The 25,130-nt window shown below is 37.9% G+C and overlaps 2 protein-coding genes across 9 annotated transcripts in view; both read left to right on the forward strand.

Moving 5' to 3' along the window:
* The window catches only part of ablim3 (actin binding LIM protein family, member 3), a 50,930-nt gene extending 45,971 nt beyond the window's left edge, over positions 1 to 4,959 (forward strand). For all 6 annotated transcript variants that reach the window (XM_026280438.1, XM_026280441.1, XM_026280442.1 and 3 more), the window contains 6 exons: positions 1,906 to 1,935; positions 2,421 to 2,476; positions 2,759 to 2,819; positions 2,920 to 2,927; positions 3,510 to 3,590; positions 3,981 to 4,959. In XM_026280438.1, the coding sequence (XP_026136223.1) occupies positions 1,906 to 1,935; positions 2,421 to 2,476; positions 2,759 to 2,819; positions 2,920 to 2,927; positions 3,510 to 3,590; positions 3,981 to 4,094 (350 nt within the window). In that variant the 3' untranslated portion in view covers positions 4,095 to 4,959. The remainder of the gene's footprint in view (positions 1 to 1,905; positions 1,936 to 2,420; positions 2,477 to 2,758; positions 2,820 to 2,919; positions 2,928 to 3,509; positions 3,591 to 3,980) is intronic.
* A 662-nt stretch (positions 4,960 to 5,621) lies between these two features.
* afap1l1a (actin filament associated protein 1-like 1a) overlaps positions 5,622 to 25,130 on the forward strand; it is a 30,088-nt gene continuing 10,579 nt past the window's right edge. Inside the window, exons 1-4 of one of the 3 annotated variants that reach the window (XM_026280437.1) lie at positions 5,622 to 5,800; positions 24,184 to 24,309; positions 24,843 to 24,926; positions 25,018 to 25,106. In XM_026280437.1, the coding sequence (XP_026136222.1) occupies positions 5,782 to 5,800; positions 24,184 to 24,309; positions 24,843 to 24,926; positions 25,018 to 25,106 (318 nt within the window). In that variant the 5' untranslated portion in view covers positions 5,622 to 5,781. Of the gene's footprint in view, positions 5,801 to 15,441; positions 15,755 to 24,183; positions 24,310 to 24,842; positions 24,927 to 25,017; positions 25,107 to 25,130 lie in introns of those variants that run through there. The other 2 variants (XM_026280436.1, XM_026280435.1) reach the window with 2 other exon arrangements.

Raw genomic sequence — 25,130 nt, forward strand, 5'->3', positions numbered from 1 at the left:
TATGAAGCAGCTGCCAATGCAATGCCATACGATTCACCCGTATTATGGGGCAGTGCGATCCGATTTTGGTTCGATTCATAACAATGCGATTCAATGCAATGCAATGCAACGGAAAAAATATGATGTTATGCAATTCAGTATAGTACAAATAGACAGCAAATTATACATTTACTTAAGCGCCTTCTGACTTCTAACACCTCACTACAAGTCTTTGTAGTGTTGTGATATGTCATATTCACGTAGCAGCAGTGGTGATGAGAGAACGCGATTGAGAAATCAATCTACATATAAAACATTGGTCATAAATTATTGGTCACTTTCTAAATAAAAATATAGCCCATCTACCAATAAATAAATATATATATTGTTTCCTACTAAGTCAAATATATTAGAAACGATGCATTGCAGTAAGGCAAATGTCAACTTGTATCTGATGCACACTTTTGCATTGCATTATTAACTTTTATTACTTTAATTAGTAAATAATGTTTACATTTTCATTGCATCGTTGTGAAATATTTTATATATTTATTTGATAAATGGGGTTGGTAATCATATCTGTCTTCACTTAATAACTTTCCTACATTACAACCCACCTTCCACTCCTACTCTTTTTTTTTTCACTCTCTCTCATTTTTCCTCTTTCTTCATTCCTTCTCATGTGCATGTGAGCGGGCTGCTCTCCTTACTTCTATTTATGTGTATCTCATGGGGAAGTGCATGAAGCATCTGGAATTTTCCCTTCATCCCCTCCCTCTCTTTAGTTCCCTGTTTTCCTTCCCTGTCTGTACATGGATCTGGCTTCGCTATTCCTGCTTCGCCCTCCCCCATATCCATCGCTACTCTTCACCATGCTTGGTGCAGCCCATGCTGGTGTCCCATATCTTCTTTTATTCATGAATAGAAATGGGTGGTATTAACTGCACAGCACATGAAATAGATGAAGGGGAAGTCTGGGAGTGACATTGTAGAGCCAAAGTATACCAACTGAATTAATACACTGGATTACAGTGATGGCATCCTGGAAGGTTTAGACAAACAGGTAATAAACACCCAAAGCTGATGATGATCAAACAATCCCACACAATAAGACAGATTGTGGTAAGAGTTTTCAGCGATAAATAAAACATAGCCAGAAATTTGAGACTCTGAATATTCATTGTAATCTTGTGGAGCCAGGAGGAAAGGAAAAGAAAGCAACTTCTGTCTTTGTATTTAATCTCATATTTAATTTGTATATATAAATTAAATATAAATGAAATACACTACCAATCAGAAGTTCATTTTTATTTTTATTCATTTATTTTATTATGTTTAATTGTTAATTTATTTTATTTATTTTTGAAGAATTTCATACTTTTTTTCAGAAAGTATTAAATTGATCAGGAATAAAGTATTAAATCGATCAATTGAATTAACGAAATAGATCCAGATAATGTCCTTGCATAAAATGCAATGCATAATTCAAAATATAGTTTCTTGTCAGGTTCCTTCTTTCCCTTGCTTTCTCCTTTTCTCTTTTTTCTTTTCACTGCCATGGTTTTTTTTTTCATTCATCAGCATTCTTCTGGCTCATTGAGCACTTTGATGTGCCGTGTTGTAGTGTGGCTTGTGAGCAGCTTGCTCTCTGCTCTTTTTGTTGACAGTTTTGAGACTTTTCCAGTGGTTCTTTCAGTGGTCCCAAAACTCAATATCGGTCTAAACTGCAACATGTTATGTACCAGTAACTGCATATTTAGCTCATTCCACACTATGTGCATGACACTTAGTTTAAAGGGAAATGTTTCTTATAGTGTACAGCTATTGCTTTATTTTTCCCAAATTAATGATTTGCATTTATTATTTCCATAGAACTCATTTTCAGATTACAGAAGAAATTATAATGTTCCTTTCTCTTTCCTTTAGCTCCTCGGACAAACTTTGCAGCGGAAAATGGTGAGTGACTCTTGAGACCTTTCTTTGTCCAAACAAATATATATATATTACATTAAAAATAAAAAGATTTATATTAGGAAGTTTGAAACTGAAATTTGGAAGCTGTTGTAGTATTAAGTTTTATTATATACGTTTGGAAGTTCCCATGCTTTTTAGAACCTGAAGATTCCAGAGAAAACCATTAACTCCTGAGAATTGCTTGGGTGCTCATATGTTTTTGGCAAGACATATATTTCTCATATTTTTTGGGCAAGGCTTTTAACCCCGTGGGGGCTATGTCTGTATTTAATTTGTTTTGGATAAAAGTTCTGCATAAATAAAAGAACATAAATGTTTGCATTGTTGTCAACACAGATTGAAGCCTGGTCACTAGCGCCCTCTTCTGTGCTTTCATGGACAAGGCAGTCCAAATTTAACAAACTTATTCTCATATGCTGAGTTTGTTTTAAAAATGCATGTTTATTGTTCTTTCTTATTCCTTGGAGACTACATATCCAAGTCAGCCTCCTTGCCCGGATATGGCCGGAATGGATTGCAACGGGTAAGATTCTCTGAAAAAAAAAAAGTAAAACAAATTTCACTCATAAATTGCTAGTAAATTTACAAACAATTACAAAGAAATGGCAAGTAACACATTGAATTAAACATTAAACTATAAATAAAATGTCTTGAATATTTTGTTAATTGCTTGCTTGTTTTGCTTTTTATATTGTATTTGTTTTAATGTTCAGTAACTGGACAGACAGAGCAGTAAAACAGATGGGTTGGAAATGTCAATTAAAACTTTATCCACAATTTGTTTGCCTGTTTATTTGTTTTCCAGCCTCAAAGTGCAGACTACTATCAGTATGACAGTGGCAGTGAAGCCAACTGGGGAATCAGAGGTAGGCACTTTTTTTTTAAGGAGCATATTTAGAAGTGAAATTATTTGTACAAAGATTAGTTCTGACTATAAAAGCTTTTTTTTTTCTTCTTTCCCAACAGAGTACAAGGTAAGAACGATGGTTTAGCATTACCAGAGGATTAAAGGGGGCCCAGAGAGGCACCTCTGAAACATTACTGTCTTCTCCAGAGGAAAGCCCAGATTTACAGTATGTCAGTCTAATGAACCCTGATGGATCAAAGCAATGTCCTGCTGGTCAAAGCATGTGGAAACTAGAGGATGGAGAAATTAGTGCTTCCAGGTCATAAGGCCACTGTGTCCTTCCCCATCTGGCCCTTAGTGAGTTGGAGACTGCAGGGGCCATGGAGAGGGCAGGGGTTTGTCTGACCCCTTTGCTCCTGGTTGGTCAAGAACTATATTATTCTGCTTGGTGCTGCTTCCTGTCTCGGTTACAGCTACTGTGCCAGAGGCTGTGTGATTTCCTTTCACTTTTTAAACTGTAAGTGAGAGGAAAAGGAGGTCCATCAGTGCACAGCCTGCTCTGAGAACAATGCTTAGCTTTCCATTACCAATCTATGAAGGAAAGTTTCAGTCAGGACAAATTACTTGTAAATCAATAAATATGAGTTTCAGTGTTTATATAGTTAAAAGCTTACATTACAATGAAATGCACTGCTATCTTTTGTTGCAGATCTACCCATATGAAGCACTTATTGTGACCACTAGGGGGCGTAACAGGTTGCCAAAGGATGTAGATCGGTCTAGATTAGAGGTAAAACTTATGTGATATTATTACAATATGTTTGGGGTCCGCAAGATTTTTGTTTGAAAGAAATTAATACTTAATATACTTACTACCTAACAAATTAATACTACTGAGGAAGGATGCATTAACGTGATAAAAAGTGACAAAGAAATGTATAATGTTACAAAAAGATTTCTATTTCAACCTAATTTGTTCTTTCACAAATAAATATTAAAACACATTATTTTACATTGTCATATTTCTCAATATTACTGTTTCACTGTATTAATTTATCATCTGTCTGTCTGTCCCTCTCTATGGATATCTCTGGTCTCAATATTTAATAATTGCTTACAAAAAAATTAAAACAGATGAATAGATGGATATACTGAGTAAGATGTTTCCTTGACATTTTAGCGGCATCTTTCCCCTGAGGAGTTCTATGAGGTTTTTGGGATGACGATGGTGGAGTTTGACCGTCTGGCACTGTGGAAGAGGAACGAGATGAAGAAACAAGCCCGGCTGTTCTAGTGTTCTTATCACACACACACACACACACACACACACACACACATGGAGAGAGAGAGAGAGAGACCTGAATACCTGTTCCAGTCTAACTAAACAAACACATCCTGTGTCTCAGACACATAGTCATGCCTAGACTGTACCTAGAAATTGTGCAACTGTTCATTGTGACAGAGGCATATAAATGATCAGACAGACTATCTGACAAAGGAAGACATAAATAAATAAAATAATATACAGAATGGTGGGAACATTTTAGTTTTTACTTGAGTGTAAAGTGAACACATTTTATTTTGTTTCTGAATGACAAAACTAAGGTATCAGGAATTGTAAGGATTTTGAATTTTGCCTTATGTTCTTTATTAATTTATGCACCAGCAAAGTGAGTGAACAGAATGTAAATACAATTAATACAACTTTAATGGGAGTGGGTGAATCATCTTATGTGATCCATCAAGTACATTATTAAGTCATATTTAATTTTAAAGGTTATAAAATAATATTTTTCAATCCTTTTTTTTCGCTGTTATTCAAGGACTACATAAACGTAGATGGGCTGAAATAAGCGATGATTTTCTTGACAATGAATACCAAAGTCTGACTGTTATTTGTGAAGTTGAGCACTACGGTGCTGTACGATGTTCAGGTCATTTCCAAGGAGTAACGAATGCTGAATGTACACATTTCTCACAAGAAGACTTTAGGATTGTTAGACTAATACTGATGAAACATACATTGTATATTGTGATGGTAGAAATACATATGGCTTGTGTCTGTTACAGATGATGAAGACAAAACAGATAAGAATTAAGGTGCAATGTTATTTTTTCTTTATTTTTTTAAATGTTATGCTCTTTAAAAAAAAAAAAGATCTGTTGGTTAGGATAACGCAGTTTACTTTCATCACTCCTGTTAGGATGGATCAGGAAATTATGTGATACCTTAAGTGGGTTAATTATATTTTGGAGTCATTGCCAGGGTGACTATGTCACCTGATTTGGTAATAAATCGAATGCAAAGTAAACATTAATTGTAAGGCCAGTAACAGGTTAACTTGTTCACACTCCCATATTACTTGATGGAAAAAAAAATAATAATAATACATTATCACACCTTTGAAGGAAGTGACTAATAACAAACTGTAACCCTGATAAGGACCTAACCGTAACTGTGGGGTCTTTCATGCCAAGGGATACTGACAGTAGTTTTTGTACCTCACTGACAAACAGGTGAAACCATCATGTTTTCTGCCTTTGTGTGTAGTGTTTACAACCTGTTTGCCCAATAGATTGTTATGAAGTGTTCTATTAATTTCATAGTGAAGGAAGAGAGCTAGAGTATAACCATATTTTTGATTCTCTTTTTTAATCACAATTGCTACCTTCCTAACTTTATTTATCTGTCAGTTTCAACAGACTATGTACATCTTATATTGCAATAAAAGTTTGTTTTCTTCTGTAAAAATGTGTTTTTGTGTGATGAATGGCATCAGTAGATAAGGGGGCAGTCTGTCATCAAGCCCGGTCATGAGCATTAGGACCCAGCAGGATAATGGAGGGAAGTCGGTCTGTAACTTCATTGAGAATCTTTCAATGCTGATAGTGTCTGTCACTTAAGTACAAAACATCGATGGGTGCACGGGCTGCAATGTGTGTTTTCAACAAGCCGAAGAGTTTTGTTTGATTCTTCTGATATGGAAATAAACTGCAAACGTGAGTAAAATTACATCAGATAATCATTCGCAAATTATTGCATTAAAAGTTTATTTACCTAAACTAACAGAAACTTGATGACGCTGGATAAGCGTAGAATGTTAGTTTTTGGATATAAATTGTTTACTTGTTTACTTACTGAATCGCTTTCCAAACAATCCGAGAACCGATTCTTGGTTATCAGTCGGATTTCCTTTCCTCTTCCAATCAGCTCTACTGTAGTGTTACACATAGAGATCTGCTGTATACGATGTAACTGACAGTTTCTCTCATGTAATGTTTCTCATTTTTGGCAAGAAGTTTCTGTTTTAAACATTAATCTATTTCATACAGACCCTTAACTTCAAACGTTGAGAAGAGACTATACACCTGGAACATAATCCTGCTGTGGGTGGCATAGTGATTTCAGAGGCTTGTAGCAAGGTTTAGTTTTCAATTTCTCTTGGATCTGGGCTCTCAGATCTTTCTTACTCTTGAGCTTCTTTATTTATAATAAGTGAAGTCTCTCTGAGTTCTAACAGGACCCCTATGGTGAGGCTGTAGTACTTCTCTTGATCTCCTGAAAGTCCTACTGTTTTGATAGTTGCTGTTTTGGCATGGTGCAGAAATGAGAGCGCTGCCTCTTGCTTGTGGCGTTAGCTCTTCTATTTTTCTTCCCCTCACTGAGACAATGAGATGAATCCTGCTGGCTCTCTCTGAACAATCCGGCTGCGTCTGGTCAAGCATTGGTCTGGAGACACAGTTTGCTGTGCATATACAGTTCCTCCCGCCAGTGCCTCTCCCAGTAAAGTTAAACCCCAGTCATCCACCTCTAAAAGACTGAGTTTACACAACATATCAAAGATAAAAGGAAAGATTAATAGGTCTCCTGTTCACAAATCATAGCCTAGTCTAAACCCAAAGTTAATGATTCCTAAAAAGGTAAAACGTAAGACAACATTAGTTATTTTTTGAGCAGAAGAATAGTTAATATTACCTTTGTTTGGGGAAGCTATAGGAGCAAATGTATTTATCTGAGTGTGACACACTTTGTGTCTACCTTTCTTTTGCATGCCACTGTCTTTGGATTCCATTCTTGGCATGCATATTTATCTTACAATAAATGTCAAGCTCTCTTAACTCATAACACAATTCCTTAGCCATCAAGGCTTGTGTATAGCACCATATAACACACAACTTTTCACACTTAAAAACAGAGACAACTACCAGGTAAACACATGCAAGTAATTACAGAGCAGAGCACCTTGGCTTACGTTCAAACAATATACTCTCTTCCACTTTCTCCTAAAACATTCAGTCCATCACTAAATCCAGCAGAATTTCTGTTTGCCACCCTGTTATTAGGTTTCCACAGGTGTATTTCCTCATGTATTTGCAGAAGGCAAAGGCTGTGTCTTCAGTTACAGTTACTGTTTACAAGAGTCCTCGCTCCCTGCCAAATTCCTGATCTATCAGAATGTGAATGTGTTTACACAAACACAAGGGACGGAGGACAGAAAAAAAGACATCCAGCAGACATCCCCTTCGGAGCAAGCATGTTGCTTCTGTCACTATTTTTATCATGCTGCTTAATGTCTCCTTGGGGTTTGGGAATGTGAAGACTATCATGTTGTTGTTGTTTCAGTGAGTTATTGGGTTCGTATGGATGTAGTGATTTACTTTTAAAGGAAAAGTTCAATCCAAAAAATAAAACAAAAGGATAGTTATCCTCATGTTGATCCAGATCTTCTTCTACCATATAGTGGAAATCAATGTGGACCCCTGGGCTTTAATGTACGAAAAAAAACATTATTCAGTATATCATCTTTTGTTATCAGCAGGTCGCTTTCATGGTCAAATGTTGACACTTCCAAAGCTCCCAGTTTTCACAATGTATTGCTTTGGTTTGTCTAGTTTACTGATTAGATTGTGGACAATTTTAACGGATTAAGCCATTTGCTCTAATGTGAATCATTAAACTTCGGACGGGTTTGAGAGCAGACAGAGAAAAGATGCTTGAAGCCAGAGAATCAGGTAGGCGTGAAGGGGACTCTACCTCTCCCTACTGACTCGCTGAGTATGTGGGATTGTCTCTTCATGTAAGACTCTGCACTGAATCATGATTATTGTTTTCTTCAGACTGTGAGCATGTGGAAGAGTTTAGGAGTGTCCGGAACAATGATCGTTTGTCTTGTAAATCTTATAATGAAACATGAATTTGCACTACCGCTCTCATCCAGAGTTCTTGAGATCAGCACAATGAATAGCAACAGTGTTTTCTTGTTGGTGCAGAATCTGCAAGCCCGGTCTGGCCTTGATTGTTGTATGTCACGGTTGCAAGTCGGTACAAAGCAACCTGTTCCCTCTGGCTTGCGGGAATTCCACTTTTGTATAAATACATGGATATGGGTTAGCAGGATTTAGTGCAATATCGCAACTGCTCGTCAGCCGTCGACTTCAGCTTGAGCCCTGACAAGGGAAATGAACGGCATGCATGCTATTGTGATTACACAGTTGACTTGGCTTATAGAAACATCTTTGTTTGCTTTGACCATTTTACGTCTTGGACCACCCATTCAATCTCTTTGAGAATCATCTGCCTTCTTGCCAATGACATCTCAACCAGCTGAAATGGACTAGACAGTGCACACCCACCAGACTCTCATGCAAGATAATGGAGGTGTTTAACAAGTTGTGTGTCAGTATTTAAGGTCTTTAACAAGTCTCTGTTGAATCATAGTGCAGGCTGTGCTTACTGATTTCCATGGTGAAGTTGTGGAGTTCTGAGGCTGCCACGGTGACACCATTTGTAGAAAACTACAAATCTGTTTACCACATACACAAGCTTTTATGGCAGTGAGTGCCTAGTTAACCTCAGGTTGTTTAGGGTGGTCTGTTTATATTTTGCACTGATTTGGTGTTCAATAAATATTTATTTGTTTTATCAATGTTGAAAACGGTTATGCTTATTAATATTTTTGTGGAAACCATGAACATTTTTAAAGGTTTTCTAATTAATATAAAGTTTGCAAGAGCAGATTTTTTTTGAAATTACTGATTAAAAGTAATAATTTCTTTCAAACCTTTGAATGGTAGTGTATATTACAGATTTGATTCATTCATCTTTCTTGAACAATATTGGATATTTAGTTGTGCATTTATCATTCACATTACTTTTACCATCATCTAACTTTTGAAAGCCAATGATAGAAGTGTGCATTTAATCTAAAAATTGCATATTAAAAATTGCTGCCTCTATAAGCAGCTTACTAGACTTTGAAGCAGAGCAGTGATGTCAGTGCTCAACCCAAGCTTCTCAGCTCTGTGTCTGCCTGTTGACGGATAGGCAGAGGTCAGAGATCAGGGTTTTACCCTAGCTCTTGGAAGTCTTCCATTTTTCTGCATACCCAGACACACACACTCCAATTAATATGCCTTCCATGAGGATTCCCAGACAAAGCATCCAGTTATTCAGCAGCCACAATAGTGGCTTGTACAGTCTTAATAGTGTCTGCGAAACACTGCATCTCTTTACCGTGAAAAAAAAAAAAGGAAGAGGCATAGCTGCAGAGTGAAATCATGGGGGTTTTCGGGTGTTAAATGATATGAATTAAGCTGGCAAGACTGAAGGCATTCTTTGTATTGGAGATGGGACTTGCCGTCTTCATGCCATATGGTGGGGGTTTGGTGCCCGGGTTTTTTTCTGAAGCGCTGACCTTCACAACCAGGCTGTATTAAAATGAGCAGCTTTTATTTCCACATCCTATCCACTCCTGAACCCTGCAGCTCACCCCACTGCTCTAGGGAGAGTTTGCTTTACTGTACTGGTGTGAGTTCCAGCACCTGCCTAACCCATTTACTCGCTGCTTCCACTCACTGATTGTTCCAGGACTCCGTGGCTCAGATGACCTCAGAAGGGCCGTTGGGGGATTTCCCACTGCTATTTTCTCTGGCTGATATTAAACAGAGACACAGGCCATAATAAAAGAGAATTAGACACTGTGACCACAATTGTGACCAGATTTTAAACTTCAAGAGTTTCTGCTACTTGTTGGCGACAGTGTAACAGAGGCTGTTAGGACTTCATGTGGAAACATTGAAGATGCAGAGGCTTCAGGATTGTTATCTTGAGTCCACTTTTCCATCATGAGCCTACAGACCTTACATCTGCTCCTGTTTCGGCCCTCACTTTACTCTCAGACCAGATATTAGAAAGTGGTGAGTGATTTGATATCAGTCTCTACTACTACTTTATTAATTTTATTTTTAGGTCTAGTAATAATGTTAGCCTAGGCTTTTTGCACCATAAAACATCATAATTCATCTTTACATGTCCTTTTTCTTCCCAAGTATACCGCTGTTCTAAATAAAAAATGTCAAATATAATATATATTTATAACTGAAATATAATGTATTAATTTAATTCCCAGTTTCACCTCAATATATACAAATTATAAAATGTCTCAATTATACAACCTCACAGGTTTAATTCATAATTTTAATGATGTAATTCAGCAATTAATAATACAATGCATTCTGCAATTTAAAACAAGCAGATTCTTTTTAGAACCATTTATGGTTAAATTAAATTTGTATAATTCCAGCTAAAACCATATTTGTTGAGCTATTCTCATTTTTCATTGTACATCCTAAGGTAACTTACAGATAACTCTCTTTTTTAATTCATTCATTAATTTTTTTATTAGTTTATTTATTCAGATGTATTTTTTTACATTTTATCTTTGCTATTGTTGATATTAGATCAGTGGTTCTCAAGCTTTTTTACTCAAAGGCCTCCTGTTGTCTAACACAATACTCAAAGTAATATATGTTTTTCAAGAACTGCATTTTTTAATTAAAAACAATAGCTACTGCGTGGATAAAGGGAATCGGTTGCGATTTTGTGTTTATTTTAATATACTAATTATACTAATTTTTAAGTCATCCATCGCCCCCTTAAATGTTTAACTGATGCCTCCTAGTAGGCTCCGGTTAAAAACCACTGCTTTAAATTACCATTTTTGCTGTTTAACAGTGTATGGTTTGAATGAACTAGTGAACATTAGAGTAGGTTATATAGTATATCAAACACTTTTGCTTCAATAAAAATTGGACACATCCTATTTTCCACGATATACAGCCTGTAAATGCTTACACAGTATAAAACGTACACAAACAGATGCCTGGCACTGAGTGAGAACCCCCAGGCAAAGGGGTTTATAAAGAGGAGCGAAGAGGAGTGTTAACATAAAAGCTTCCTGCTCCCCACCAAGCAAAACTCTTGCCCTTCAAAGCTAGTTAATGCTTAAACAGGTGAGTGGGAGTTTCAGGGTCCATAACTCTGGTGCAGTGTGTAGATACAAGGAGCACTGTGACCTGAGGGAGGCCCCGGCCTAATGGCCAACTCCCCCTGCTTCCTTCAAGCAGCAGCCAAACCCCATCACTGGAGCAGGGGTCATTAACCACAGCAGCTCCCCCCACACAGCACTGCAGCATTAAAGATGGGCTCTCGTGTCTTGCCTCTCTCTATTTGTTTTACTTGGTGTCCTCGATGAGTGTGCAAGATTGTTTTTCTTAAACTATTTATCCATGTTTGGATGTTTCTTAATGTGAACTGGCCAGGAGGGTCTGGTGTTAATGTTGTACTGTATACAATAATTGCGTTTTGACATAGCTGGTCTATGAACAAAACATAAGAGTTTGTGTTTGAGGTTTCTAGATATAAGAATGTGTTAAAGAATTGCTGAATGCTTCCAAAACAAGAGACTGGAAATCAACTTGAAATCAGCTTTGTGTGTGTGTGTGTGTGTGTGTGTGTGCTGCTTCATTTTATGATAACCTAAAGCATGTTCTCATCGATCATAAAGCAGCAGGAGTGACATGTAATTCCACACAAATGTGCTTAGGCTTTAATACTGTATATGAGTCAGATTTTAGAGAGAATTATAGGCTAAGCTGTTCCACATGTTCACCTGCTACCTCTCTGCAGCCTCTCTCTCTGTATTTGTGGTTTAAGATGCAGTGATAAGGGGTTGTGCAGGATTTTCTTATTTAGTTCTATGTTGTAGATATAGTAGTTTCAGATGTATGTATAGTTAAAGGGTTAATTCTAGCAGAATACACACACATTAAGTATTATTATTATGTATTCTTTTGTCTGTCCAATCATTGGCAGTCAGTCGTTGACAAATTGTTTGGTTGCCAACATTCTTCAAAATATCTCTGCCTGTATTACATAGAAGACAGAAAATCATACATGTTTGGAAGGACTTGAGGTTGGGTAAATTATGACTTTTTATGTCAGGGAGAAGTCTCCCTGTGAGATTTAATGTGTGCAGGGGTGTTTTTTTTTTTTTTTTTTTTTTTTTTTTTTGTGAACTCACTGTCTCAACTTAATGTGAAGAGACAACTAGAAGTAAGGCATTCGGTTGATTTCCCATAGTGTAAACTATTCAAATCTGTTTGTTTGAGCAAGCTGACATGTTCTTGCTCAACAGATAGACTGCATTTAGGGCTGGACTTTCTGTTTTGTGAACAATGGCTTGTTCGTAAAATAAAAAATGACTGATTCATTCACAAATAATTTGGAACATAATTTTTACAAAACCAATCTGAATGATTTTTAATTAATCAAACTGATCAGGTTCTCAAGTTAGTCTCAGTGAATTAAAGTTGAAAAATTCCTGTCTGATTAATTATGTTACTGGTGTTATTTTAGACGATTCATTCATGCGTGTGTGAATTCAGAAGAGTTGGAATATAGTGCTAAAGTTATGTACTATTTATGATATTTTTATGGTTTTTGGGGCTGTGAAAGCTTCAGTCTCCATTTATTGTAATTGCATGGAAAATGATGATGTCTCCTAGTTGGTTCTAGGTTTGGAACAACATGAGGGTAAAAGAGAACAGTATAACTATCCAACCTTTATAAGTATTTTTTTATATATAAATGCAAATAGTGATGAGCGAAATACTGTCTCTGCATTTGATTTAATATCACACTTATTGGAATCTGCTCCAATCTATAATACCTATCATCAGTACAAGACCCTTCCACTCTTTTCTAATTCTTATGATTTGTTTTCGTTTTTATGATTTGTTTTACTTTTGACTGAATTTGACAGAAACATTTTAGGATATGTTAACAGATGTTTGACTGTAACATTTGACAAGCACTGTAACTGTAGTTGTTAGGCTCTGTAATTTGTGGCATGCACCCAAATATGTATTTCCCACCACGGTGTCCCATCAGACCAGAGTCTCATGCAAACATCAATATTCCAAGGTGTCCAAACAAATGAGGTTTTGTGTTTGTTATCTCTCATTGTGGGAATTCTAGTGTGACATCATCAGTGTATGTGTGCACAAACTCGCTCCTTTCCCCCGTGGAGCTTTGAACACTGATGATCCGAGTCAGCCTGGAATTCTGAGGGAGATTTTCAATGCTGAATGATCGAAGAGGATCGCTGAGTCGTCAATCCATCCAGGCACCCTTATGTTAGCGTCAATCCAGTCGGATCAAGATAAGATCATTCATTCCTTCACCTTGATGAGTCACAGCGATGTTCTTGATGTCCTTCACATTCCAGTGACACCCTGTCTTCTGTTATGAATTCTTATGTTATGAACAAGAACGATTTGATAGATGTGATGATTTAGATTTGAGACATCACAGTACATATCTCCTTTGAGTCACACCGGGCGGCACGCAAGATTGGTGTGGTAAGTTAAACATCCCGAAACAGCGCAAACATCTGTTGCACCACAGGATATTCATATTTGATGACAGTTTGGTGGTTTATGTTGGAAGGCCTCTCTTGCTATTGACTTTGGGAGCATTTTGCCTCTGTGCCTTCTGACAAAACTAATAAGAGGTTATGCTATATTTGAGAGTGAATGTGAGGCCTTCTTGTAATGCACTTCAGCGTATGTTTTTTGTATTAATAAGAACTGTAGCTCTTGGAGATTTGTTGTTGTATTCCTGCATGTACTTTGTGTGTTGGCTAATGTATTTACAACCAGGTTTGTTTTTAGTGTGACAGTAAGGGCTACATTTGTGTGTTTTTGGAAAGATCAGAGGTCAGAGTGCTCCGTCACTATATTGCTGTTGCTTGTATCTCAGCCAGACGAGCGTCTGCAGAGTTCAGTCAGGGTGTGAGCAATGGTCTGATCTTCCTTGGCAATGATTTAGCAAAAGTGGAAAGTCACTTTTAAAAAAAGGTTAAAAGTGAAAATGTTGACTTGTATGTCTCCTAACAAAATGAACCCAAATAACTCCCTCAAGATGAGGAAAGTAGGGGAAAAAATAGTTATTTTAAATATACGCAAAAGTGCAAGCTTTAATGAGTCCCCTTAAATGCAGTAATTGTGGTTTGAATGTATCTAATCACTTAAATTGCAGATGAATGGCTTCTCTCATATCCACTGTCTCTTATCTCCAGTCCAAAGCTATCTAGCAACAGCCCTGCAAAGTTTAACTACACAAACCTTTAGCGTCTCATCTGTCTCGCAAGATGTAGCATGCCCTCAGGAAAACTTCAACTGGGAAATGGACATAAACGTGTCCTCTTTCAGTGGTGAGGAGATGGAACTGCTGATACGAGCTGCTTATCTGCACAGAAGTGTGTGTGTTTGTTGAAACATACGTGTTTGAGAGAGAGAGAGAGAGGGTTCGGGTGGGGGGGTGGGTTTTGAGATATTCAGCATGTCAGATCCTGCCGACTGGTCCTAGGTTTGCCTGTAGCTTAGAGTAATGTCACTTTGAACGTGCTGATGTGAGTCTGTACATGCCGGCACCCGACTGCTCTCTGGATGGGTGAACACGATGAAGAGAACTAGACCCCCAACTCTTCACTTGAGCACACTGGAAAAATGGCTCTATTGTGCATAACTACAGTATCTAGGGGCACTGTAACATAACAGACAGAGTCTGTACTCTTTAGAAGAGACTGCGGGCAGACAGGGCAGATCAAGAGATTAAAATCAGTGATTGCCACAGGGGTTATGTAAGGCAGGTTTGCCTATAGGAAAGAAAAGTTACAAATGAGAAGGTGACGAGTTCACTTTTGATGTTAAAATGCTGTGTCCCAGTTTAATGTGAATAAAAGTACAAATGGACATATAAATGTTTAGACATTTAAAAGCATTTAATTCATCTTGAAAATAATATATAATTGACTCCTCATTAAATACTTTTTTAATTGTAAAAAAAAATATCTATATATATATATATATATATATAAATACACTGAAAAAATGGCTTAACTAATAATGTGAGTTTCGTGCAACACTAGGTCAGTCTATTTTTGAGCAGCTTCAGATGGGTATGTGTCTTTTACTGTAAATTAGTGATTCAAAGAGTAACTATGAAAGGTGCTACGAAATTAAATAGCAAATGCTTTTCAGTTTTGTTCCTTCTTGAGGAAGAACCTTAATTCACATGTTTCTAACTGGTCAGATTTGCCAGTATACATATACTCTGCAAAACTGTCCTCTAAAATGTCATCTTTGGTTTGGGTGACATTTTCCATGGCTGACATTCATATGTGTAAACTGGCATGACAAAACAAAAAAATGGAACCAATGAGGAGTGTTGCTCTCCATTCTCCCCCCGTGGGGGAGGGATGTGTGTATTTACTCAGGGCCTGTCCCAGGTGCTATAGAACCCCTCCGGATTAGATCAGGACTGGGTGCCTCCCCTTGCTTCACACACACAGTCATCAGTGAGCACCCCACCCCCAGACACAATCCAACAGACCAGAAAGGGAGGATAAATTCCCCTGCTATCCCTCAGTCACTTTTAACTTGGACACAGGAAAAAAAGAGATAAATCAGAAGGAAATGCACCTGTGAATGAGTCAGTTCATTAGCTGATTCCACCATTCTGGATTGCTGTGACTAGTTCAGGAACAACTGCATGACTTACATCTAGGAAAGAGATGGTGGGTCTGGCTGTCTCCTCAGCAGCTGTTTCTGGTAGGTGTTTTGTTACTCACATGTTTGTCTTTTTTCCTTAGGAACTAGATAATTGTGTTATCGAACAGTTTTCACATTTGTGTAAATGGTTTCCATAGAGGTTGAAGTGAAACTTATTGATTGGTCTTAGTTAAATCAAGATGTTCCAACTTGAATTAAGCGTAACAATGTATTGGTATTTGTAGCTGTTTTAAGCCAGTTGTTTTAGTCGTCGAGTTGTAGTTGTGCATTGCTTTGAGTAAATCTGTATAGTAGCATCACACTCATAAAATCCAAACTGTACATGTTTAAACAGGTGTTGTCTTTTTGTCTAAGCAAAATATGCTTGTAAAATAAGAATTTGCCAAGGTGTTTAGAGCTTTCTTCGGATTGCTGTGGTTTCCACAACAGAGTATAGATTACTACAGTATCTCTGGTGGGCATCTTAAAGCTCTTTGGTTGCACTTTTAATGAGGTGAGGAATGTTTCCTCGCTTTACGGCAATGTGTGAGGTGCTGAGTGCTGAAGCACTGGTGCAGTTCTGGGAAAACACCCCATTGTCCTCTAAAAACACAGCTTTCAACGCCAACTTTACATTCCTCAACATGGCTTTTAGCATATGTTGAAACAATATGACTGTCAGTAAAGTGCTTTCAAGTGAGCGAGAAAGAAAAATATATCATCATCTCTGATTTGCCTGCAAAAAAGTTAAAAACATCTCGCAAGGGGTCAATCCAAAAGAAAGCAACAAGCACCCCTGCCATCAGAAGAACCTGCAGGTAAACTTGATCCAGCTTTGAGCGCCTGTGTAGATATCTGTGTTCCCACTCTGCTGTTTTGATGTGGTATTATCAGAGAGGGCCACATGTGCGGCTCTCTGGAGGGGAGTGGGCACGTAGCCCCGTGTTGTGCTTGGCTTTGGAAATGACCCTCCACAGGTGCAAAGAGAAGAGCAAATGTGTTTCATCTCATTTAAGAGCGTATCTCTGTAGGAATCATATATGCTTCACTGCACTCATGTTGGCTTAAGTTGGTTCTAACTGCTCTCTGAAGACTTTTTTTTCATTATGAATTCCAAATCTTATTTTTGACCTCACCTGACTCTTGTGATCTTTATGGGAAATACACCAAAACAAAGTAAATGCTGCATTTTTTACTTTTGCCGTATCCATGGAATAACTGATGGCATTTTAGCTGAATAAAGTTACGTTTAAATGACAACAATGTATTAAAAAACAGAAACGTTTTTCCGTTGCTTTTTTAAAAGGTTTCACGTTTACACAACAGCATTTTCCAAACGATTCGCATTTACACATATCCGCTGAAATGGCCAAAAACGCTGTATTACGTATGCCAGTCCAGTAGTTGGCGCTATGGGCTAGTTGCATATCTCCGCCATCTTGGATTTCCGGTCTTGCGAGTGTGTGCGTAGGTATTTCCGGCTGTGCTTAAAGTCCGTGCAGAGAACCAGAGAAGTCCAAATATTACCTTCTATATGTTTACAGGATTTATAATATCACTTCATATGCAAATAAGATATACACTGCTATTATCACTATACTACAAATGTTAACTGAGCCAGTGGATTTGAAACCTGTGTATGTTTCGGTCCTGTTGAATTAAATACACTAATGTTCACTATTGTTCACGAGATGAAAGTTTAACTCATGGTGTGTATACACAGCTATATAATGTATTTTATCTTACCAAATATGTAAATGTAAAAAATACTTATTTCTCGAAGATGTTTGCATTGTTATTATTATTTTTATATTAAATATTTACCTCGTGAGACGTGGGCTGCGATTTATCTTCAGAAGTATCCATTTCTCAATTGTACACATACATCAGTCCGTTTTATCGTTATTTTCACAAGATTATTTTACACAGTAAAAAATACGTGACTTTTAATATCTGTTTAATCTGATAATTAATGCAAAACAATAACAATGGCTACTGGTAGACAGATAATGATTTATGCTGCAGATCTTTCACAAAACAAATAACCAGATAAAAACACACATGAATGCAAACAGCGATCTTTTATTTAAGGCAAACCTACCATAATTATACTACGTTTAATTGTACAGTTAGTTATAAATTATGTTATCAAATAAAGTTAATAAAACGCTTTATTAGAAATCTCTGTGCGTCTTGTTTGACAGTCAGAAACAATTATCTTACATAACAGAACAAAACCAGCTCTTCGAAAATGAAAAGTATTGCATATTTGAGAGGTTTGTGTTTGAAAAAAGAAATCCCTGTGGACCTGAACTGACGCTGATCCACATAATCAACAGAAGAATAAAGCAATCTCCGCGTTGTATCTTGATGAATTTCCACACAGAGGTACGCAGAATATAGGGAGGATGTTTCCCCATGTTTTTGATATACCACTATGGGCTGTTAAATTTGAAAATCTTTAATTATATACATCTAGCCAAGTTTCGTATGTAAGTTTCCCTTACAGTCAATGCGAGCGTCGCAAGACCGGAAATAAGTACGCACACACTCGCGTCGCTGAAGCTCACCGGCGCCATCTTGTGCAACTAGCCCATTGCATTGTTAGTAAACATTACCTGTAGGGAAGTGATGATTATATGTTGTATATGATGCATCTCCGCTGTTGGTCATAATATTAGTGAAGTAAATTCATAATTTGCTGAAGAATCATTAGCAAACTCTTGAGCAGCAACAACAGTACCATGTACTCCGCCATTGTTTTGTATGTTCGTTCACGCTTGCCTTTAAAATCAACATGTACTGCATGTCTACATACCTTACATAATATGCACGCACATTTTCAAAAACTTTCACATTGAAACTGTTTTCAAAAATATGCATTTTCAGTACCCCAAAACGCTGTTGTCATGTAAACGGCCCCTAAAAAGGAAATTGGATTCCAGCCTGGTTTACCACTTTTCTAGTAGCTTGACTAGCAGCATATGTCATGTTTTCGAAGCTGGTCCAGTGCATGTGATGCTATTGTGATCATGTCTATAGGCATTTCTCAATGTCAAGGATACTTCCTTGGCAGGACTGGTCCTTCCAAGTCACTTCCTTCAGAGGCTAGGAGAGGCTTCTCTTTAGCATTCGAAGAACACATAAATGGAACAGGCTAGCAAGTGCACATCATTACGTCAATTAAAAGGTTTTTTAATAATTTGCTTCTCACCGATATCCGTTCACCGCGGTGTCTCTCCCCCTGGTAAACGGCTGCTAGTTTTCCACACGGAGAGGTATAAACGCCTCCGTTTGTTTCTTGGTCCTTATTAAAAAAAGACGAGAAAGCTATGAATAACGCTGTGACTGGTATTATATTAACATTAAATTACTTTGGACAACTTAACTAGTTATTTATAAAATAAATGTCAGTGGCAGCAACCAAGCTAACAATTGTTTAATCACAGGTCCGAATTTAATTCGTTATAATTTTTTGAACAAGATAGCAAAGCTGCACGCATAGGATTGTGGGTGATTTGAGAGCGCAAAGAGTACGAAGCCTACACATATGCATCCTTTCCTGTATATAGGATATTTTTTGTACTAAGGACTCAGTCCTTGGTTGAAATTCCGAGGATTCTCGACATTGGAACAGTCCTTCGATGGATGTCGATGACGTAGCATCCTATAAATTCTGGCTTCCAAGGATCCTTCCTTGACATTGAGAAATGCATTATACTTTGCTTAACTGAAAGACTGCATTGATTAAACAGCTTGATCAGAAATATCAGTCACATTTAATAATAATTAATAATAATAATAATAATAATAATAATAATAAACTGTTTGTTAACATTTGCTAATGCATTAAGTAAAAATTCTACAGCATTTGTTCGTCTTGGTTAATGTTAATTTATAAATGAACTATTGTTCATTGTTAATTCATGTTTGTTCATTTTAGAACTAATGTAAAATGTGTAAGTATATGTACAAATAAAGATTAATTATTAAATGCTGCAAGAGTGCTGTGTATTTTTTGAAAATGCATTAGTATATGTACAAACTAACATTATTAATAAATGTTGTAAAAGTATTACTTATTGTTAGTTCAAGCTATTGCATTAATATTAACAAATTGAATCCTATTGTAAAATAGTGTACAAAAGCTGTTACTGGGATGGTACAGTAACTTTTCAAAAGGTACAACTGTTTTAACAGTTGTACCTTTTAAGGTGCAACTTTTAAGATACTTAAAATGCACTGTTTAGGGGTAAGTTAGGGATGGGTATCATTAAGGTTTAACGGTATTACTACCGTTACCGATACTGCTTAACGGTCCGGTACTTTAACGGTATTCTTATCGGTACTTTGTGTTGTGTTAGGCAGTCAAAACTTTGCATTTCTCTGTCTGCACATAATGCACTTTTGACAGATTGCTTGTGTTTTCGCGCCGCTTTCTGATTTTTTTCCCCAAAGCCTTCGGGCACTTGCGCTCCTGAGACTTCTGCTGTGGCTAAGCAACCATGACCTGCTCTCTCCATGAAGACGCGGAAATTTCAGCAATGGATGAATGGATTTGCAGCACTAAAATCTGCTTGCAGTAGCACTGCTACTAAATTAATAAAAAAATCCTCATACAGCTATCAGCTGTTCCTTCATCTTGGCTGAGCTTCACCGTTGTTACGGAAAAGGTGAGGAAGTTACATGACCTGCGGTGCGCTTGCAGCATTCTGAAAAGTTGAGATGTTTCCTACTCGATGCGGTGCGGACGCGCCTGGAAAAAACGAGCTCGTCGGACCGCGTGCGCGTCGCGACCGCGTCGCTTCCATTAGGAGCGCGCATACCGCGCACCTGCATTTGAAATAACGAACTTGAGCGCGCAAAAGAGCGATATGTGAACAGCCCCTTTACTTCGCGTGTGTGCGCCGCTCTCGTTCTTGTTGTGTGTGGGTGTGACTGACAGACAGCCTCCGCAGCGCGCATGATACATCTCTTAGATCTCACAGACAAACGTCTTAATAATATCGCAAATTAGAAATGTTTGGTAAGATAAAATGTGCACGATAACATCATTAAGCAAATCTCTTCGCCATCGTCACTCTTTATTACTAAGCGGGAGTTTTCATGCTGTTATATCTGTGCGTGTGCCGCGCTCGTTCTTGTTGTGTGTGTTTGACTGACAGACAGCCTCCGCGGCGCGCATGAGCGATTTCGCAGATCTCACAGACAAACACGTCTTAATATGATCGCACATTAGAAATGTTTGGTGAGATAAAACGTGCACGATAACATTATTAAGCAAAAATACATAGTACCTTAATTTTTTTCCCCTCCAGTACCGAAAGCAGAACCGGTACCGTCAGATCTTACTGATACCACGGTCTTTCATAATTTAGCCCCGGGGCCAGTTTAATACCGGGTTTCGGTACCCATCCCTAGGTACAGCAATGTACCTTTTGAAAGGGTACCACCCTAGTGACAGCTTTTGTTCCTTTTTTCTGAGAATGATACCAAAAGATCATGCTAGTAAGCCTTCGCTGGCTGATGAACATCTTTTAGGTAGACCAGCATCAAACTAGCACTAACTAGCATCAAACTGCCAAAACCATAAAGTTTTAACGCAAGTTTTTCTCTGATTTAATTAAATGTATTCTGTAAATTGTTGCGTCACTTTAGGCATTAGATCATAAGCTTGGCTTAAAGGAGAGCTTATATACAACATTAACACATTTACTATGCTGACACTTCACACTGCCCTAAATGGCTTGTTACTCCACATGATTGGTTTTTACACTAAATTCGTCAAATAATTTGCCAAGTGGGCACATGTAGCATATTTTTGGCACTTGCAAACATTGTTCCACTTTAGTTGCCACCCAACCGAGTCTGTTGAAGAAGGTCATGTTGAGGGCAACACGCAAAGTTAAACTCTGGCTTTTTTGTGATCACAGGGGCCTTGTGTCAACAAGTCTGAACAGAGAAACACTCAGACTTACACACCGGGGGGAGTGCCTGTAAGGCAGCTGGGGACACGATGAAAGGAAGTGAGATATTTTGCAGTACATTAGTCAATAACAAAGGTTCTGCAACTGTGGTGAATCAAAGAAGAAGAGAAAACACTCTTGTCAAAGCAGCAGTTTGCTGACCCAAATTTCAGATGAGTAATTTCTGTACATGTGGGTGTAAGAATGTGTTTGTGTGAATTGGAGTATTTGTGTTTTTTGTGACTTTTAAACTCCTCACCTTCCCCACGGAGAGATGTGATGCTGAAGCGTTTTGACACTTTCTGGACCATAGCACAATCTGACTAGAAGCACATCATTCATTAGGTTTCTCATGGGGATGTGGAAGAGGGTGGTGGCCATTTATGTACAACTTGAGTGAAGCACGGAAAATACAGTGACCGGAGACGTTTTCTATACTTGAAAAATCCTGAATGCGTTTATGTCACGATATCTTACACCATTTGGACCAGCTTCCAGCATATTTGTTCCTGGAAAATGCTGGTAAATCTGGTTATTGTTGAAATTGGAGTGTAGCCATGGTAAACCAGCATGAATGTGCAGAAAACGGATATATCTATTACTGAAAAACAGATGGTTTGAACAGATCTTGTATAGCCTGATTCTCACTCCTATTTCTGTCTCATGGTACTGTAGTATTGCATTAATTTAGTGTAAAATTATTCAAAACTATGATGCAATGATTGTGGAAAGATACAGAGTGCGGAATGATTCTTCCACACCGACTGAACATATCAAAATGATTTCTGAAGGATCATGTGACACTAAATTTGAAATAATAGCAGCTTTGCATCACATGAATCATTTTTTTTAATCATTTTTAACAATATTACTGTTTTTCTGTATTTTTGAGCAAATGAATGCAGCCTTGAGACCCCAAAGCATATATAATATCATAAGCTCACTGTAAGATTGTATTTTAGTTGAATTTCTATCCATCTCCAATCCTATCTTTTTTGTCACTTCAGCATTTTCCTCTTTCTGCTTTTTGAAGGAATTCCGTATTTTAATACATTACTCATGGAGTATCTGACAGCTGAAATTGATCTGAGTCTTGACCCACCACACCTGTTAATATCAGAGGCCCTGAGGTAAATACTTTGGCTCAGCTTGACCCTCTGTCCAAGCCAGATTGTCCAGCTGTGTGATGGACATGGATGATCAGCCCTATTCACACTCCCTTCTTACTCTAGCCTTCTGCTCGTGATCAATGTGGTGGCAGTGTTGACCATGAGCTCATATCCACTGGGACAGGAGGTGTACACATGGCTTGATTACTTTCCATGAACAAAACAGTCTGATTTCTTCCAAATCAGCAAACCTCCTGCTGGGCACACTCTGCCTAGGGTCGCTGATAAATCAGCTTTTTATTGTTTCATGCTGTCTTTTCATCCTTGCAGTCCAGGTTTTTGGTTCCATATTTTTGCTGACAGTGCATTTGCTCAAACTCAAACACTTAACATTAGTAGAAGGTGTATCATTAGTAATGGGTTTGGGAGAGAAAATGTGGTTTAGCTGGTCCTTAACATGAGCTTCAGTTTGTGGGCGGCAGAATCTGTTGAGATATCCTAGGAATTTCAGCTCGCCTCCTTCATAATAAAAAGTCCTTCTCTGCATAATCTAGACATAAGAGACCAGAGGTTAACCCCACTTTCTTATTTGGCTTGAGGGAGCTTAGATGTCAGACTTAGAATTATTTTATTGGGTCTGGACCCTCCTCTGATGCTCTCTGTGAGCATGCTAGGTGGGATGGGAAATTCGCCACAGATCAGAGGGTACGTCTTTGACTCTACACAAGGGTTTTTGGTTTCTCCAGCAGGGCGGTTTTCACCCCACAGAGACCTGGAAGAGAGCTTGAGAGTCCCAGCATGAAGTTTTGAGCTCCCAACCTGTTCCAATTTATAATTCTGTAATAATCCCCCATCTTTTGTCTGCTGACATGTGAAGACACTCTGTGGAATATAATGTTACAAAGAACCATGCATCTAGATCCATTCTGATTCAGTCACCCCAGTTTTACAAGCTTTTGAAAGTCAGAGATGGATGATTAATGATGAAAACCTGAGTTGATCTCAAGCCCGCTATCCCCTTTTCTCAAAAGTCTCATGATCAAAAAACTAAAAATCTTTTGAAAATCTCGGGTTAGGGTCACAAAGTTCATAGTTGCGTATGGTTATAAAAAAAAAAAAAAGAATGAGGTTGAACTCAATGATTTGAATTGAATTCTAAACAGTTGTATTAAACAATATGTCGTCAAGTCGTTGTATGTGTGAATTTGTATGTATTTCTGAAAACATATAGTAAATAGGATAAAAATAAAGATCACGTCATTGACCAAAAACCTCTACAACTGACACATGTTTTCATTTGCTCGTTCATGCTGACAGGTTGATGGTTGGTCTAATTAATCTGTTGTTTTAACAAGCACTGACAGTTGTATAGTCTGGTCTCTATCAACCTCTAACCCTGAGCCTTGACCTTCAGCGATGGAGCTCTTGGTGACGGAGTTGAATGTGCTTTTGAAGCTGTTGGACCATGAGACCCTGAGTTGTGCTACAGAAGAGAAGAAAACAGCCGTGAAGAACCTTCTCAAACAACTTCAGCCCTCAGGTAAATACCTAATATCAGTGTCTGATTGTTATTATCTGGCCCAAGCTGGGTTTAGTGGTTGGACCACCAGCTGGTAGACCATGTATGTCCAGTCATGTTCCTGGAAAGCCACTCTCTTGCAGAGGCCAACTCTAAACCTAATCAAACACCCCTTTCTTTCTCCAAGAGAAGGATTGTAAAACATTTTGGTCAGCTTAGTTAGATCTAGTAGACCACCTTGGATAATCCTATTAGGCCCTGTGGTCTCATCAGTTTGACCACATTGAGCTATGAACTGTTCTGTTTCAGGTGGGAACTGCACAAAAATCGCAAATTAAACATCAGTCTCACAGAGAATTAATAGAAAAATATTCTTGAGACAATTTAGACAAAGAAGAAAAAAAAAAAAACTTTGGACCAGAAAGTGACAAGACCTGATGGAAATAACTTCAGCTTGATGAGGCCTTGTTTTTCTCATAAATGAGACTGAGAAAGCTTTTGGCAGTTGTCCTACATACATATGTTCTTTCTCTTCTCTTACTCGTTCTTTGCAGTCACTGGAAAAGGCTATACATACATGAACACCTCAGTATACAGAAATGGAACCAGCTTTGTCGAATCCCTTTTTGATACATTCGGTAAGTAAAGAATATCTATCTCTAGCATCTCTCAACATCCTCCAATGTTTTGGAATATTACACCCATAAATGTGTTTTCACATTTTTACAGATTGTGACCTCGGGGAGCTGAAAGTTGAAATTGAGGATCAGAAGAAAGAGCCAGAGACAAAACACACTAATAACACCGTCCCCAAACCAGTAAGAAATCTTCTCTCGGGGGAT

Source organism: Carassius auratus, chromosome 14 (genome assembly GCF_003368295.1).
Source record: "Carassius auratus strain Wakin chromosome 14, ASM336829v1, whole genome shotgun sequence".
Taxonomy (NCBI): domain Eukaryota; kingdom Metazoa; phylum Chordata; class Actinopteri; order Cypriniformes; family Cyprinidae; genus Carassius; species Carassius auratus.